Below are 18,382 nucleotides of genomic sequence, written 5' to 3'. Positions count from 1 at the left end.
ATGCCAGGTTCTTGTGATGTAAAAGAATGAGACAAAGGTAAATCATGTCAGAACTTTTTCCACCTTTAATGTGACCTATAATGTTAACAATTCAATTGAAAAACAAACTGAAATCTTTGAGTGGGAAAAATAAAAAAACTCAAAATAACCTGGTTGCATAAGTGTGCACACCCTTAAACTAATACTTTGTTGAAGCACCTTTTGATTTTATTACAGCACTCAGTCTTTTTGCCTAGGAGTCTTTTTTCATGGCACATCTTGACGTGGTAATATTTGCCCACTCTTCTTTGCTAAAGCTCTCCAAATCTGTTCAGATCTCCTGTGCACAGCCCTCTTCAGATCACCCCACAGATGTTCAATTGGATTCACGTCAGGGCTCTGGCTGGGCCATTTCAAATTGTTAATCTTTTTCTGGTGAAGCCATGCTTTTGTGAATTTGGGTGTGTGCTTTGGGTTGTTATCGTGCTGAAAGGTGAACTTCACGTTCAGCCTTTTAACAGATGCCTGAAAGTTTTGTGCCAAAATTGCCTGGTATTTGGCACTGTTCATAATTCCCTCCACCTTGACTAAAGAAGAAAAACAGCTCCAAAGCATGATGCTGCCAACACCATGCTTCACTGTAGGTATGGTGTTCTGTGGGTGATGTGCAGTTTTGTTTTTGCACCAAACATACCTTTGTGAATTACTGCCAAAAAGTTCAACCTTGGTTTCATCAGACCATAACACATTTTCCCATGTGCTTTTGGGAGACTTGATGTTTGTTTAAGCAAACTTCAGCCGGGCTTGGATGATTTTCTTTGTAAGAAAAGGCTTCCATCTTGCCACCCTACCCCATTACCCATTCATATGAAGAATACGGGAGATTGTTGTCACATGTAGCACACAGCCAGTACTTGCCAGAAATTCCTGCAGTTCCTTTAATGTTGCTGTAGGCCTCTTGGAAGCCTCACTGACCAGTTTTCTTCTCGTATTTTCACGACACACGTCCAGTTCTTGGATGTGTGCCATATTTTCACCACTTGATGATGACTGTCTTCACTGTGTTCCATGGTAAATCTAATGCTTTGGAATGTTATTTTGTACCCTTCTCCTGACTGATATAATTGAACAATGAGCAATGAGATCCCTCTGATGCTTTGGAAGCTCTCTGCGGACCATGGCTTTTGCTCTGAGATGCAACTAAGAACATGTCAGGAGAATTCTACTAGAACACCTGAACTTTATTTGTGATTGATCACAGTCACTTTAAATGATGGCAGGTGTGTAATGACTTCTATTTAACACAAGTTTGAATGTGATTGGTTAATTCTAACACAGCCATATCCCCAGTTATAAGAGGGTGTGCACACTTATGCAACCAAGTTATTGTACATTTTTATTTTTCATTTTTCCCCCTCAAAGATTTCATTTTGTTTTTCAATTGAATTGTTCACATTATAGGTCACATTAAAAGTGGAAAATGTTCTGACATGATTTATCTTTGTCTCATTCTTTTACATCACAAAGCCCTGGCATTTTAACAGGGGTGTGTAGAATTTATATTCACTGTATATTCTAGCGTTTTGGAAATTTATAGCAGGCAGTTTTACCAGTCTTGAATGTGTTTGCTTCAGTGTGCACGTGTCACTTTGATACTGACATATGTTTCTGCAAATTTTTTATAAATCTTCAAAGTAAAATGCAGAAGAATTGAGTAGTAAATATATTTTCACTGGTGTAGCTGCAGCCTATTCCTTTTATTTTTGTGCTGCATGTCACATCGATCCAACTAATCGATGAAATCAATGATGAAATGATTGGCGTAATAGAGTTTGCATTTTAAAAAAAAAATAATACATCCAGTTCACCACAACTGTACGCTTGGGTTATATACTGTACAATTTACTTTAAAAGATAAAAATAGCAGAGTCTACTAACCTTACATGTCTGTCTTACCCATATGTTTCTTTCCTAGGGTACTCCAGCCAGTCAGGTGCGCTACAGAGTGGATGAGGAGAAATCCCCTTACAGTGGTAGCATTTTTGATGTGGAGGAAGAGTCCGGGAGAGTAATCACCAAAGTCAACCTCAATGAACAACCCAGCATCACCTTCAAGGTGTGTAGTGATGAGAAGGATGATGGGTTGATGATGATAATGTTAATGAGCACCTCAATTTTAACCAAGTTAGACTTTACTCAAATAATATCCTCTCCAACTCTGCTTAGACATGTCAAAGTACAACCTACTTTTTATATACACTAATTCAGTGTTAAATCTGATGCAAACCAATGGGTCAGGATGTTACACAGATTATAGTCTCTGTTTCACCTCATTAAACACCTCAAAGACTTACAAAAGGCACATCTCAATAGGTGGTCTACGTCAGACATAACATGGGAGAAGGGGGGTTTCCTCTTCTGTTGTCTATTGGGTGTATTTAACACACTGAAACAAATATTCTTAATTGTTACACTGTGCAACTTACATGCAGTCTACAATGAATGAGGTGTACCAATGAACACTTACCATGTTTACTATGTTTGTTGTTGTCTTACCATGTTTACCATATGTGTCAAACGTGTTGAAGTTTCCAAGAGCATCCAGTCACATCATTTTCTCTTCTGCAACAAGCAAGTTATAATTCTGAACCAATTGAAAACCAACCACCTAACTGACCTGGTAGAATTCAATTTGAGTATAGTATGGGTGTCACGATTATTACATTTTAGTTGACGATTAATTGTAATAAAAATTATTGCGATTAACGATGTTATTGTCAATATTGTTAATTTTATGTCACTAGTACAGTATAATGTAAGCAGAATATTATTCTAAGAGTACACATGGTGGGTCTGGAGATGCTTCTTCAGATATGTAGTGTTCGTGCTTTTGACCCCCAACTTTTTTGGAGCAAATCTGACAACTCGGCTACTCCTTAATACCATAATGTGCCCAGAGCATGCCGTTGTATTCGGCTTTGGAACTACCACTAAATGCATGTTGTTAACGATTGCTCAACACAAAATACAACCGCAAAGCAATGACAATGGAATTTTTCTGCCCATCGTAACATTTCATCTCTTCCTCTGTTGCACATATTATTATAGGCTAGTTATTTGAATTAGCTCATTCTAAAACTATTATGTATGTTTTCCTAATGTAACAAAACGTGTTTGAACTATCAAGGTGAGTAATTCAGTTAAACGCACGAGGATGATTCATTTTATTTTTCAAACGTAAGCCGAAATATGCAACGGGACAACTGTTATCGTGACAGCCTGAAGTAGAGGCTCATCTTTTGTTTGCTTGTTTCTGTTTTGTTTGTGTATCAAGTTATTATGGATTTATTATTGATTTATTAATTTTCAAATTGGTATAGACATGGCAAAATGCCTCTTATCTTCAGTGTTTAAGTAGTGTTTTAATGGCTTTATTGACTCTATTTTGTGAATCGAGCAAACTTTTGCCAAAGCGCTTCTGTATCCCAAATCTGGCTAAGGTGAAACATGTGTCCTTGAGCGAGATAAGTAACACTCATTTCTCCTGTAAGTTGCTCTAAATAAGAGTGTCTGCTAAGTGACTAATATGTGAATATAATTGCTTAGAGGGCTGCACCTGTTTGACGAATGGGCAGTCGAGGCAGTGTGAAACAAACTTCTTTTACACTGCCTCAATATTTCCTAATTCATCAGGCTGTTTCATAGACCAAAATATGGCTGCATATGAACTTCCTGACATTATAAAGTTCACACCCACACTTCCGTACAAGGGCCTCTGAATGTTCAAAGGTGACCTTCGCTTGGTGTTACTGTGACTTCGACCGGGAGAAGCAGGTCCTGAGGGATATTAGGTTGTAATAACGCCACGTTGTCTCTCTCGGTCTCTGTCTTGTCTGCCAGTATAAATTCTTTGATCGATAGACGAATGTATACTCTCTGGGTGGATTGGCGCTTGGTACACAGACCGGTTTCTGCCTTTTCTAACTTGCTGTATGTTTTTTGGTGTCGTGCAGGAACTGGCAGTGACAACACCATGTGGTTTGAGTCAAAATAAAATAATTAATGTGCGTCCTTATGTGTGTGTCTGTGTGTGTCTTCTCAGCTGGTTGTGATAGCCTTTGACAATGGAGAGCCAGTGAAGGATAACCGGACCCTGGTTGAGATCACTGTCCTCCAGCCATCTAGAATCCCCATATTCACTGAGGAGGAGTACAGGTGACCTAAGCACACACACACACACACTTCTTAAAGCTGATTGGAAACACAACCACTTAAAACATACAAACACCCCAGGTTATATTCTCCCTCACCAGGCCATCGTAAAAAATTTAAAAACACGTTTAATGTATCTGCCAGCTTAAATTACTGTGTTTATCTTTTGGCACTGAGTTGAGTATTCATTATTTAAAGATATTATTGTGTATTCATGCTTGCGCAGGCTTGTTTCTCAGCTGGGATGTCTCCATAATGTGATATATCAAAGTGACAAGGGTTGTTCAGAGCATTTTGTAGAAGTTACCAGCATCGTCAGATCATTATGTTGCTGCTTTGTTTTCCATGCATCCAGACAGTATAATGAGCCATAGTTATGTCTAACAGTGTTCAAAGCTAGTGACTGCTGATCATCCGTACAGTAAACCCGAACGTGTGTTTGTTTTGAAGGGAAAGGCAGAGCTTCACCCAAGTTTATTACCAGAGACTTTTTAAGGTGAACAGGGGTCAAATCTATATACATGACTTCTCTTGCAGGGTTGGATGGAAGCAAGGCACCGCCAAGCCAGAGTTTGACGAGTTCATTTCGATAATGTGGAAAAGGAAATCATATTTAATGAACACGTTTAAGATTATTTGCATTGTGGCTGGAAAAGCAATACCAAAGAGGGTATTGGCTTTGATAAGAATCGGTCTATACTGTAGCAGCCTTTACTCTGTCTGACCTCTGACATCAATAAAATGTTCTTTTTTATATGAAGATATTTAAAAGCAGTTGATATTACTGCAAGGTACCAATCAATGTATTATGTCTCCTGCTGTCCCTCATAGTTCCTTGGAGCTTAAGTAAATCTTGTTAGCCGAACATTGATTTCCAAATGCCTTTGTCAGTCAAAGCATGCAGTCACGGCATAGTCATTTCTAATAGAGTTGAATTGGTAGAGCTTTTCCTGTCACCAGCTCAGCCTGTCATGCTGCAGTGATGTGCCCAGTTTATGTATCTAAACTGCTGATATCAGAAAGTTCTGTCTGTGTGTTTGTGCGCATGTCCGAAAACAGCATGCATTGACTATTAGGAATGTGTGTGTTTGTGTGTGTGTGTCTGTAAAGCGTGTTCTGATTCTGTGCCAGTACTCCCGTTTTACTAATTCCAGGCCTTATTTGATGATTGATCAATGCACTACACAGGACCAGCAGTGTGTCTGAGGAAGGGCCTCAGATTAGCTTGTGTGATAGAGTATTATGTCCTACACACAGAGAAGGTCAAAATGCCTGGCAGGGCACTCTGTAGGACATAGCATTGACAGTGTTTACCATGCACAGCGGCAGCCTCAACATAAATGATGAACCATGAAGGCATTAGCCAGGTGCTAACTCTTTCCTGCTGTACAAGGATTCTGGTCATCACCTCCCTACTGGACAATAGAGTGCCTTCCTCCTCACTCCATTTTCTTCTCTCTGAAGGACCCTCAGAACACAAATCATGCTGAAAGAAAACATCCACAGAGGAGGCTGTTGGTCTATCCAAAAGCTTGTTAGCAGTAGCAGCAATCCGGACGGCTGTGCCTACAGCTCCAAAATATACAATTAAAATGGCTCAGTGGGGCTTTGGCTGTTTTAATGGTTTTATTGTTTGAAATGTCCATCTGTTTAGGAGATATGAACATATTCCAGTCATGGAAAAACAAACGGCACGTACAGTAGGGTAGTGTGCTCTAGTGCATTGTGTCCTCATTTGTGTCATTGAAATTCTGAGCACAAGATTGTTTGTTTGTAGTACTGCATCTCACATTCATACCAGAAGTCTTACAAGAATTAGTCTACAGCCACTGAAATTGTACACCTTACAGACAGAAAATGGCCACATTCATTCATTGCGCATTCAAGGTCTATATTGTTGTTTGAAACTCACCTTTAATGACTCTTTTAGATGTAACTGACGAGCACAGACAGGAGGTCAAAGTGCCAGGCAAGGCACTCTTTAGCATTGGTCATCAGGGACAGTAATTCATATTTATTTTTCTCACTACAGGAGAGGTGGTGTAAGCTTTCCTCTTTGAAACCCTACTGCACAGTACAGAGGGAGGATACTTTACTGGCCCCGTGTAGCAGAAGTTGAGCCTAAGCATCTTTCCCTTGGGCCTGCTGCTTATCTTCCCACAGCATTTCTTCTGAGCTGATGGCTGAGGGTTGAGAGCTCTAGGCTGAGGACAGATCCTCTAAAACTCAGGACACCAAGTCTTGACACTCCTCACTTGGTACTTTTGATGATGATAGCAATTACTGCCTCTGTTCTCACTACCCTCCCCCCTCTCTCTCTCTCTCTCTCTCTCTCTCTCTCTCAAGTGTTTCTCTCACTTCAACTCGTTAATCATGTTTTCACCATCTCGCTGCTTCACTCTCTCTTTCGTACCTGACTAATTTCCATTTTCTACCTTTCCGCTCGCCTTTTCTCACTTGCCTAAGGATTCAGTCGAAGAGTCGTAGATTATAAAACATAAATTAATCATGTCTTACAATTACAACCTACAACAATCAACCCAGTATGAAACCTTGGTTAATTACAAACATTTCATTTCACGCAGAGTGCTCAAAGCAATTTATTGATATGATAATTGTGTTTTGAAAGCATAATATAGCCACTCTGAGAAAATTACAAAAACATTCATCTAAGTGGTAATGTGTTTGTAATAACCTGACACCAAACTGTAGCCTAAAGACCCTACGATGTGTTATTGTATTCGGTCTGAAAGGTCTAAGTCATGTGTCAAAAGGCCTCATCAGTCCTGTAACCTCTCTTTGTCCGACCCACATAGTGATTTGGGTGGTCTGTTCATTCTGTCTGCTTCCATACTGCCTGCAATTTGATGCATTGCATTGCAGTGTTCTGGCAAGCACTACGTAGAGTGTGCTAAATGGCATCCCAACAGTTTGGTTGGTATTGACAAATTGTCTTTCGGTCCAAACGTTTAAGTGTTCTATGTGGCATGTCGATCGCATTGTATGTACAGTATATATTAACTCAAATTATTCTGTTTGCCGGATCGCATAAGTGGAGCCGGCCAAAAATAATGAATGTCTCTGACTAACTGACCGAAAGACCGACCGAAAGACAGACAGACAGACAGAGATACAGACAGACTGACGGATAGAGTACACCTTGTTAAATAGTGTAGTGCTTAGAGAATCGGACATGGGAACTATAGTATCTCCTCACAGGCGGAGTGAAGTATGCATTATGAATTATTCCATATAGATGAAACTTTGCTGGCTGAAACCTCCACTGAATACATTATAGTAAGCCTGAAATAAGACAGTTTACGGTTATTTTGCGACTGTTTCTGTTGGATTGCTTTTTGGGTCAGGATAGACAAACACATTTGCTGGCTACAACGTACAGTAGTTACCTTATAGTGAGCCTAAAACTGTATACAGTTATATTGTGACTGTTTCTGGCATGGAAACGTTCATCTTCAGTCTCGCTAGCAATTGCTCAATTCCTATGATTATTCTTAAAAAGTTAGTAGATACTAGTAAGCCTTTTACTGGCTAATAAGCTGTTCAAACGGCCAGTGGCAAAAGCTAACAGTCATAGACGCTGTTTGTGGTGGAGGTAAACTTAGTAAGAAACGTTAATCAGTTTAACTGTATCAATATCATTCATGAATGGCCAATTATCTGTTAAAACGGCCAGTGGCAAAAGAGGATTTGTTCAGGATTGACACGAGGCCACATGCCACCCATTTTCAATTACATTTTGGTCATAGCTGTTACTGGGCCACTCAAGAACCTGCAATTTTTTGTCAGACCAAACAAACGGTTATATTTTTTTGCATACTTGAAATGGGATTCAAGGTCTGTGACTCCCACCAACTGTTGGCTATGCTGATGTTGAGCCTGTGTTTTGAACATGCAACATTTGGATCAGAAGGCAGTCACCCTACTTACTAACCCACACTGTACATGTAGACTAAGGATGAGTAACAAGAACACCAAGGTCGCTAGAATATGTAATGAATGCATTTTTACGTTTAAGTTAAACGTTGGGCATCACAGCACTGGGGTTAATGATAGGGTTAAGGTTAGATATCACAGCACTGGGGTTAATGATAGGGTTAAGGTTAGATATCACAGCACTGGGGTTAATGATAGGGTTAAGGTTAGATATCACAGCACTGGGGTTAATGATAGGGTTAAGGTTAGATATCACAGCACTGGGGTTAATGATAGGGTTAAGGTTAGATATCACAGCACTGGGGTTAATGATAGGGTTAAGGTTAGATATCACAGCACTGGGGTTAAGGTTAGGTATCGCAGCACTGGGGTTAAGGTTAGGGTTAAGATTTGGATTAGGATTACAAAGAAAATCACTTCAAACACATTTATGTTGTGACACCACCACTCGCCTTCATTGACTGCAGTTTCCTGTCTGGAGCAGAGGGTAACGGACCCGTCTGGGAAGTGGATGATCTCTGGTTCGTAAGACGGTTGACAGTTGCTGTTTTTCTTGCTTCAGACTATAACGTTATTTTACTGAATCTTATGAAATTGTCTGGCTAAAATTTACGTAAAATAGTCTGCGTAATCATTCTAAGACCAGGATGGTGAATCTGGAGCAGTGTAGCCTACCTGTTTTATAGAGGAGCAAGAAACCTATGAATAACATAGGGCAGAAATCAGGCACAATAAAAGCAGTACTATTGCGCCATCTTGTCATGTATGGATTTGCTTTTGTTGCTGTGCTATCCCAGTACTATGATAGTAGACACTGAAAAAGTTGCAGATAATGCAGCTAAAACCTGTCAAGTCTGCTATGGTATAACGACAGTCCACAGGAGTATAAAATATGTTTTGCTTTCACATGTGACATATTCGATTTGTCTTCAGACATGCAATATTGTATTTATCATTAGCTCAAGAGGGACATTTAAAACTGCAGCCCTGTCTTTCTTTCTGGCTTATGACACTGTAACTCTCCCTGTGATATTAGCATGCAACCCCATCACACTCTACCACTGCACATTATTGAACCAGCTTCTAAGACAGACTGTTGTCATGACATACCATGGCAGCTTGTGCACTCCATGTCTAATATTAATACAGGAAAACACCTTGTCAAACAACCAGCCCTGCCAGCTACATTGTAATCAGGGGATTAGCAGCTATATGTCAACAATTAGGATGTAAACACATTTGTTACTCTACAAATGCAGGAAAATCTTCCTATTTATGTGGCCATTAATTTTTTGCAAATACAGCTGAAATACAACTAGCATGTATTTAATAGTGAATAGGGACTATTCATTAATGAATAATCCATGCTATTCAAAACTGAATTGTCGCTGTCTGTACTGCAGTGTCTCATGGAGTTCAGTGATAAAAATTGGATAATGTTTCACTAGTACAATCGGAATGTCAATGTATAATATTTAGTGACCATTTTCACACGACACGTCCACCGTGGAAGTCGGTCAGATCAATACACATAAGGACACACTCCCTTGGGTGACGACCTCAGTCACCTTTTGCATTTAGTAGTCCTATAGTTGTAAGTTGACTCCATTCATTTAATTCAGACACATTACATGGTCATACATAATGTATTACTTTATTTGTACCTGCAGTGTCTGATTGATATTCAATTGAAGACTTAATGGTGCTGGCCTGAACCTTGAACACAGCCTGGCCTGACCTTTACTTCTCTCTGCAAAGCAGACTGGCGTCCCATGTCAGTCATACACAGGCTTGTAAGAAGTGGACAGTGCTCATATCAAGTTGTCCACAGCAGTTCAAAGCTACCACAGACAACCCTTTTGAAAAAACCTTCAATGGTTCTGTACTTAGCATGTACCCTCTGGCACTTATTTCCCCACAGAAGAGATGATAGTACCCGGCTGTATGATAGTATTTTTTCTGCATGGTAGATAGTCCTGTCATCAGTTGTGAAGGACGACGTCTGTTCGCAAGGCATCATGGGAATACAGCTGGTCTGTCCCTGAGCACAGTTAGCCTCAGTAGACCTCGGTTTGACAGAGTTGTCCTGTTGTATGTTAAAAGACTCAGTGAAAGATCTATGATGTGGTTTTGCATGTTTTTCTTTGTAGGACGACATCACAGATGGCACTATAGTATTCAATTAAATACTATTTGATCCTGTAGATTCTGTAGAAAAACCTATGCTGGCTGATGCTGTGACTGTTGTTTACTGCAATACATGGTCCTGCATGATACAGTACGTAGGCAGGATACCATATGCTGTCCACTGGCCCTGAACCATACTTTATGAGAGGGGGGCAAGAAACTCATGTTCTTTGGCGGATGGATGCTTGATTCATTTGTTTGGACAGCCTTGGCTGTTAAATCGTCTTACCAAGCTTGTGAGTCAGCAGAAGAAACAACATTCTGTGCTAATATCTACTAGCTTTGGACTAGGCTTGCACTGACACTGCACTTTTCTCAGTAGCCCCGAAGGACGATATTTGGAAAACTGTTTATTCAGATGTACATAGGGGAGATATTGAGACCAATTGCAATTGATTGAAATACAAGCCCTAAACAGTTTGTTAGTCTAAAGTTAATATAAATACCTGGGCCTAGATGAGTCAGCTTAATAATGACCACTGCATTTTAAGTCTGGAAATCAAATATTGAAAGCATTTTCCCTTCTGGGAGTTGCTGAAAAAAATAAGTGATTGGATCTCTTTCAAGTAATAAAAATACAAGCATCAGAGTGCCAGAATTTACAGAGACCTACAAGCTGTTGTGATGTGTAGCATATGATTCTTGCTGTCTCTGCCACATATCATACAACTGGACGATACTGGAATCAAGAAAGGAAGACACTTTAAGGAAAAATCTGAGCCTGATAGAGATAAAGTTTCAGCCATCAACAAAATAGCACTTATTTAGTGCAATAGAGGTTTGTCAATTGTATCATATGCAATACATTGAGATAGTGACCATTCTTTGTATCCATTGAATTGATTGGGGACTGTACAGTATTTCAGCGCTTGAAAATACCATTTGAAACGATGCAATGACTACAGATTTAAACTGAAGATATTTTGTACCTGGTCCCCCTCATTTAGGGTTCTAGATGTTTTTGGACAGATTAGTATGTACATTTAAATAGTTATGATTTGTACATGGTCTAATTTCCTCTGCCTGAGATCTGCAAGTTAAGACATACCCAAATGCTCAGTATCTTTTCTGGTTAAGCTCTGCCAGCCCTGCCCTGCACACTTCAGTCTTGTCTTCAGCATGTGAAAGGCATACAAAAAAAATGCTTTGCTATTTATGTTAGTGTGTTTAAGATTATTGTCTTGCTATATGATGAAGCACAATCCAAAGAGTTTAGAGGCACTTGGTTGTATAAAATATATATTTGTACACTTCAGAATTCATAATGCTTCGGCCATTAGCGGTCACATCATCTGTGAAGACAAGAGGATTGCAGCCATACATGCTCAAGCCATAGCACTGCCTCCAGAATGGTTCACATATGAGAGGGAATGAACAGGATCATTAAATTTTTTCTCCATGGTTTTCTCTTTCCATTACTCTGGTACTGGTTAGTCTTCATCTCTGGTACTGGTTAATGTTCATCTCATTTGTCCATAAGACGTTGTTCTAAAGAGACATTCTGTTTTAAGTACTATGGTAACACAATTTACCAATTCAAAAGTTTTTTATAATGACACTAAGTATTGAATTACACTATTAAATATTTTCTAATTAATTTCAAACCATTTATACAATGTTAGAACAAACTGGTCAAAATGTAAAAGATTATATGATTAATTAATGTCACTTTTCCATAATGTTGTATTATAGACATTTATCATTTTTTTAATATATTTGTTATCCCATCAATCTTTACAAAATTCCCCATAATGACAAAGTAAAAACACTTTTCTTTTATTTTTATTGGTGCTTATTTCTCTATAATTGAAAACGGAAATACTGTATGTAAGTTTTCAAAGATTCAAAGCTTTGAATCTTAATATGTAAGCTGTAGATCATCTCAAGATCTTCAAGATAAAATGGGAAGCATTGGTGAACTGTGATCTTCATGTCTTCCCACAGATGTTCAATTCGGTTCACTTCTGGGCTTTGGTTGGGCCAATGCCCAGAACAGTACCACTCCTATCCTTTTATTTATCAATTTATTTCAGACATTCATCATCATTGCCAAGCATGTGTCATTGCCAAGTATGTTGAGTGCCCTTCCCTGTAAGCATGCTGATAGTTGGTTGTTAATCTATGAAATTCACTCACACAATTCATTCAATTCCTTTGCTGAGGATCGGTAACATGCTGATAAGTCAGCTGTTTGACACTGAACTAGAAGATTATGTTTTGATAACCTTGGGCAGAAATGTTTCTCTGGACTTAGATTGTAAATTTGGCAAATGGGAGCAGTGATAGCCAGGTGGTTTGTCTTTCTTGATAGCAAGTTATAGATATATACTGTACAGTATAATGAGGCGGAAATATGCTGTATGAATACAGTTGTGCTCTTAAGTTTGCCTATCCCAGCAGAAACTGTGAAACTTTGGCATTGATTTTTAAAATATGATGGATCATGCAAAAAACTGTCTTTTATTTAAGGATAGTGATCATATGAAGCCATTTATTACCACATAGTTGTTTGGCTCCTTTTTAAATCATAATGATAACAAAAATCACCCAAATGGCCCTGATCAAAAGTTGACATACCCTTGAATGTTTGGCCTTGTTACAGACACACAAGGTGACACACATGTGAAAATGACAATTAAAGGTGAATTTCAAAGATTTGTCAGCTCTCATGTGGATGCGGTGAGCAGGCTAGATACTGAGCCATGGGGAGCAGATAAGAACTGTCAATAGATGTGCGTAACAAGGTAACAGAACTTCATATAGATGGAAAAGGATATAAAAAGATCCAAAACCTTGCAATTGCCAATCAGTTCTGTTCAATCACTTGTTAAGAAATAGAAAATTCAGGGATTCCAAGCCCAGGACAGGTAAATCAACAAAGATTTCAACCAAAACTTCCAGAAGAATAGTTTGGAATACAAAGAAAAACCCACAGATAACCTCAGGAGAAATACAGGCTGCTCTGGAAAAAGACGGTGTGGTTGTTTCAGGGAGCACAATACAATGATACTTGAACAAACATGAGCTACATGGCCGTGTTGCCAGAAAGAAGCCTTTACTGCGCCAATGCCACTAAAAATCCCAGTTACAATATGCCCGACAACACCATGACACACCTCACAGCTTCTGGTACAGTGTAATTTGGAGTGACGTGGCCAGAGCTTTATGGTCACAACCATAACCGTTATGTTTGGAGAGAGGTCAACAAGGCCTATAGTGAACAGAATACCATCCCCACTGTGAAGCATGGTGGTGGCTCACTGATGTTTTGGGGGTGTGTGAGCTCTAAAGGCACGGGGAATCTTGTGAAAATGTATGGCAAGATGAATGCAGCATGTTATCAGAAAATACTGGCAGGGAATTTGCATTCTTCTGCATGAAAGCTGCGCATGGGACACTCTTGGACTTTCCAGCACGACAATGACCCTAAGCACAAGGCCAAGTTGACCCTCCAGTGGTTACAGCAGAAAAAGGTGAAGGTTCTGGAGTGGCCATCACAGTCTCCTGACCTTATCATCGAGCCACTCTGGGGAGATCTCAAACGTGCAGTTCATGCAAGACAACCAAAGAAGCCGTGTGAAACTTTAACAGTAGAGAAAATATTTTCAATCTCGTGCTCATACGGAATATTTACACATGACTCCAATATACAACAAGTACAGTGGGGAGAACAAGTATTTGATACACTGCCGATTTTGCAGGTTTTTCCACTTACAAAGCATGTAGACAAGTGAAGGACGACAAGTGAAGTGGTTGGCTTTATCACAGGTGTAATTAATGAGCCGCTTCACTCAAAAGCAGAAGCGTAATCCGCATTTCTACTCAGAATTTAATTAAAAAAAAAACTTTTTTTGCTCTTAATCTTTGTTTTTGCCGGACCGCATAAGCTGAGCTGGCTAAGAAGAGCGAATGTCTCTTACTGAGTGAGTGAGTTACAGGCTGTCTACTCCTTGTTAAATAGTGTAGTGGTTAGAGAAGCAGATTCATGAACTATAGGCCCTGAGTTCGTATCTCCTCACAGGCGAAGCGGAGTATGCATTATGAACTTTTTCGCATAGACGAAAACCTCGCTAGCTAAAACAGTTAGTTACTATATTACAGTAAGCCTGAAATCAAACAGTTTACAGTTATATTGCGACTGTTTCTGGTGGATTTTCGAAGTACGCATCCGTGCATGCGTTTTGGGTCAGGATAGACTAAAACATTTGCTGGCTTAATGTAACCGGCCTGCACCTCAGTACCGGTTACCTGCGTTGTGTCTAACGTGAGAAGCAGACGACTGGAGACTCGGGCTTTGTCGGGCACAGGACATTTATTGCTGTTGGGTGTCTGTTCAGTGTTTTAGAAAAGAGAAAACCACAGCGTTGGTCATATGTCCTCAACACACGCCTAACAACATAAGGAAAAATATATATGTATGCTTATACAGACACAGTGCAGAACACAAAATGGCGAATACCAACGCAGATACATGTAAAAAAAAAAAAAATAGCATGTAAGCTAGCTCACTAAAACACTCAGAACTAAATAATAAACAGAAATACATGGAAGAGAATGAATCATTCCAACTGCTAAAAATATATACTAACAACAGCCTGTTTAATCACTTACAGTTTTTTACAATTGCTATGACAGTTTTTTCAATACATTTAACAAGTTTCCTAAACTCTTAACGCACCAACACACCTAAAACACACAATTGGCAAAACGGTTAATTTCATGCTCAAAATCACACATTGTAAACTAAACTCCAAAACGAATTTACAAAATACAATAATACACTAACACAATACACTATGTCTAACAAAACACTGCAAATATGTTTCAAAATCAAATAATTATTCAAAACACTAACACATGTTCTCTTCCAACAGGAACATTTAGTCAATCATAACACAATGACAAAAAAAACACTATCATCAGCTGAAATTACAGAAACTGCATTATTTTATGTATCAGGTCTGCCCTTATACAATAGACAGTATATTGTATTGATCATAGATTGTGTTTTGCACTGCAGTTTCTTTTGATGCCTCTCTACATTTTAGTTTTGTTGGGTTTAGTAAATGCATACATTTTGTTTCTTTTGCTGCAGAAATTCAATACAAAAAATTAATGACCATCTTAGAGTAGCTTTATAGAATGTACAGTTTATGAAAAGAAAAAAACAGAGACAGAATTGCTGCAGTAAAGACTTTATTTGCAAAAGGACATTGCTGCAAGATATACAAACAGAAAAAGCACTGGAATAATAATAACAAAAACAAAGTAATCTTCTAATCTGCCCGGTCTTCTGCATTTGGCCACATGTTCTCATCCACATCACACCTGATATCTTCATTGGCAAGGCATCGTGGGAAGAATCGTTTGGCATGCCTTATCCACCCCTGGCAGTGTTCCGCTGTGATGTCTTGGCATGCAGCATCCATTGCATCCAGGAGGGACATTTGGTCATGTGGACGATGGTCAAAAACTTTCCATCTCCAGGCTGAGAAAAACTCCTCAATGGGGTTGAGGAAAGGGGAGTAAGGGGCAAGGAAATGGGACATCATCCTTGGATGGGCGTCAAACCAGGCTGTGACTGCCCGGGAATGGTGGAATGCCACATTGTCCCATATGATCACATATATTGGCAAGTGGTCTCCCACCTGTCCCCTTTCTACCTCTGGCACCAGTCTTCCGTGCAGGTCTTCTAAAAACACGAGAAGGCGGACTGTGTTGTAGGGGCCAATCTCACATTTATACAGGAGTGCACCATTGTTGGAGATGGTGCACATGGTAAAAAGGGTAAAGGCCCTTTTTCCAATTATGTTTCACCCACGGCGACGCCTTTTTGCCAAGTTGAAGCCAGGCTCGTCAACATAGATAATTTCATGTGGGACTTGATTGGCCTCCAACTGTGCTGTACTGTACATCTACTGTATGTCCTAATGTACTCCAGGTTTATAGAGTAGTTTACTGCAAAACACACTGTGTAAAGTACAGTAATGACTGTATTGCATAACCTTACCTGGACGTATTGGTGACGGAGTTCTTTGATGCGCTCACTGTTCCTTTCAAAAGGAACTTTGTATAGTTGTTTCATTCGGACTCTGTGTTTAGCTAGAGTAAATGCGAAATGGATGTTATGCTGATTGCTGCAATGTTCCCAAAGACAAGGTTGTCCTCTACAACTCTGGACTGAATGTCCTTCAGTTTTATTTCATTGTCAGCAATCACCATGTTGACAATAGCACGTTCCTGTTCTTCATTCAGGAGCTTTCCTCTGCCCCCTGAGGGAGGTAGACGTTGAATCCTTAGAGGGACAAAATACAGTTACATTTTAGAGACCGTAGGCATACAGTCACTCTAATACTGTAAATGGTAAAATTACTGTATTTACACTTTGCTGTAGGAAAAGCAATATCCTACGTGTTGGTTTCTCTGAAAATACGGACAATGGATGCCACTGTGTCCCGGCTGAGATTTGGCTGTACTCGTTCACCAGCCTCTCTGTATGATAGCCCGTGGTTTATGACATGGTCAATGATAGTAGCTCTTATTTGATCAGTTACCCTAGCTCTGGTCCTTCTTTGAGCGCCACCACGCATTCTAACTCCTCTCCCTCTACCTTGCCCCACTCCTCTCCCTCTACCTTGCCCCACTCCTCTCCCTTGTCCTTGCCCCACTCCTCTCCCTTGTCCTTGCCCCACTCCTCTCCCTTGTCCTTGCCCCACTCATCTCCCTTGTCCTTGCCCCACTCATCTCCCTTGTCCTTGTCCCACTCCTCTCCCTTGTCCTGGTACTCGTCTTCCTCTCCCTCTCCCATTTCTTTCTTTCTTTCTTTCTTTCTTTCTTTCTTTGTGTTGCTCCATATTGTTCCTTTTCCACACAATATCAGCCCAAAGAGTACTCTTTTAGAACATATGATCATGTGATTGAAAGAACCTCAACACCTGAGTGTGCTTCCTAGATGGGAATCAGCTGTGATTTATATATTTGCATAACTTCAATAAGCTGTTTCTCATTAGCAATGGAATAAGATACGGGGAATATTTGTGTTTCAATTCACAATATAAACAGCTGTTTACCTTGACTTTAGCCTGTAAGGTTATGTTTAGAACATGGTGTTATCTGTTCTGACATACAGTGTGAAAGCATTTGTAAATTTGACTGTAAAATTACATTGTTTTGGTCTTGGTTGAGCTTGTGTGTAAAAGAAGTTCAAGCATTTTAAATTTGTGTTAACTGTATGCATTTTGTGTCAAAGCAACAAGAAATGTGTTAATTGTATAGCCTACAAAGATGGATGTTGTGCTAGCTGTGTTAAGAGTTTAGGAAACTTGTTAAATGTATTGAAAAAACTGTCATAGCGATTGTACAAAACTGTAAACACAAGTTGAACTTATTGAACGTATTTTACACATCTGTCTCGCACTACACAAAGTACCTACCGCTCTTGGCCAGATCCAACATCGTCTGACGAAAGCCGGGAAAACAAACAGTATGTACACAAAACGACCAGCATTACCCATGCAAACTACATACCCTATCCCTTCATTGAATAAGGAGCAAATAAACAAAAATTAATGCACAGTAAAATATTTGGTGGAATACAAATACTTTTCCGTACCTGTTACATTAACATTATTACATTATTCAATTCTTATGACTATTCCAGTAAGTTAGTAGATACCGGTAAAGCTTATTACTGGCTAATACGCTGTTAAAACAGCCAGTGGCAAACGGCATACATACAGTATCTCACAGAAGTGAGTACACCCCTCACATTTTTGTAAATATTTGATTATATCTTTTCATGAAGAAATTACACTTTGCTACAATATAAATTAGTTAGTGTACAGCTTGTATAACAGTGTACATTTGCTGTCCCCTCCAAATAACTCAACACACAGCCATTAATATCTAAAACGCTGGCAACAAAAGTGAGTACACCTCTAAGTGAAAATGTCAAAATAGGGCCCACTTTTCCCTCCCTGGTGTGACTCTTAAGTGTTACAAGGTCTCAGGTGTGAATGGGGAGCAGGTGTGTTAAATTTCGCTCTCACAT

The 18,382-nt window shown here is 39.5% G+C and overlaps 1 protein-coding gene across 4 annotated transcripts in view; it reads left to right on the top strand.

Moving 5' to 3' along the window:
- Positions 1–18,382, top strand: part of LOC105010659 (protocadherin-15) — a 226,731-nt gene that overhangs the window by 160,779 nt on the left and 47,570 nt on the right. For all 4 annotated transcript variants that reach the window (XR_004575807.1, XR_004575806.1, XM_034292761.1 and 1 more), the window contains exons 23-24: positions 1,955–2,095; positions 4,082–4,194. Coding sequence is in view for 2 of the 4 variants with exons in the window: in XM_034292761.1 (XP_034148652.1) it covers positions 1,955–2,095; positions 4,082–4,194 (254 nt within the window). In the remaining 2 variants the exon portion in view is untranslated. The remainder of the gene's footprint in view (positions 1–1,954; positions 2,096–4,081; positions 4,195–18,382) is intronic.

The sequence above is a fragment of the Esox lucius genome, chromosome 6 (assembly GCF_011004845.1).
Source record: "Esox lucius isolate fEsoLuc1 chromosome 6, fEsoLuc1.pri, whole genome shotgun sequence".
Taxonomy (NCBI): Eukaryota; Metazoa; Chordata; class Actinopteri; order Esociformes; family Esocidae; genus Esox; species Esox lucius.
Note: the sequence above shows the minus strand (reverse complement) of the source record. Positions and strands in the feature narration are given on the sequence as shown.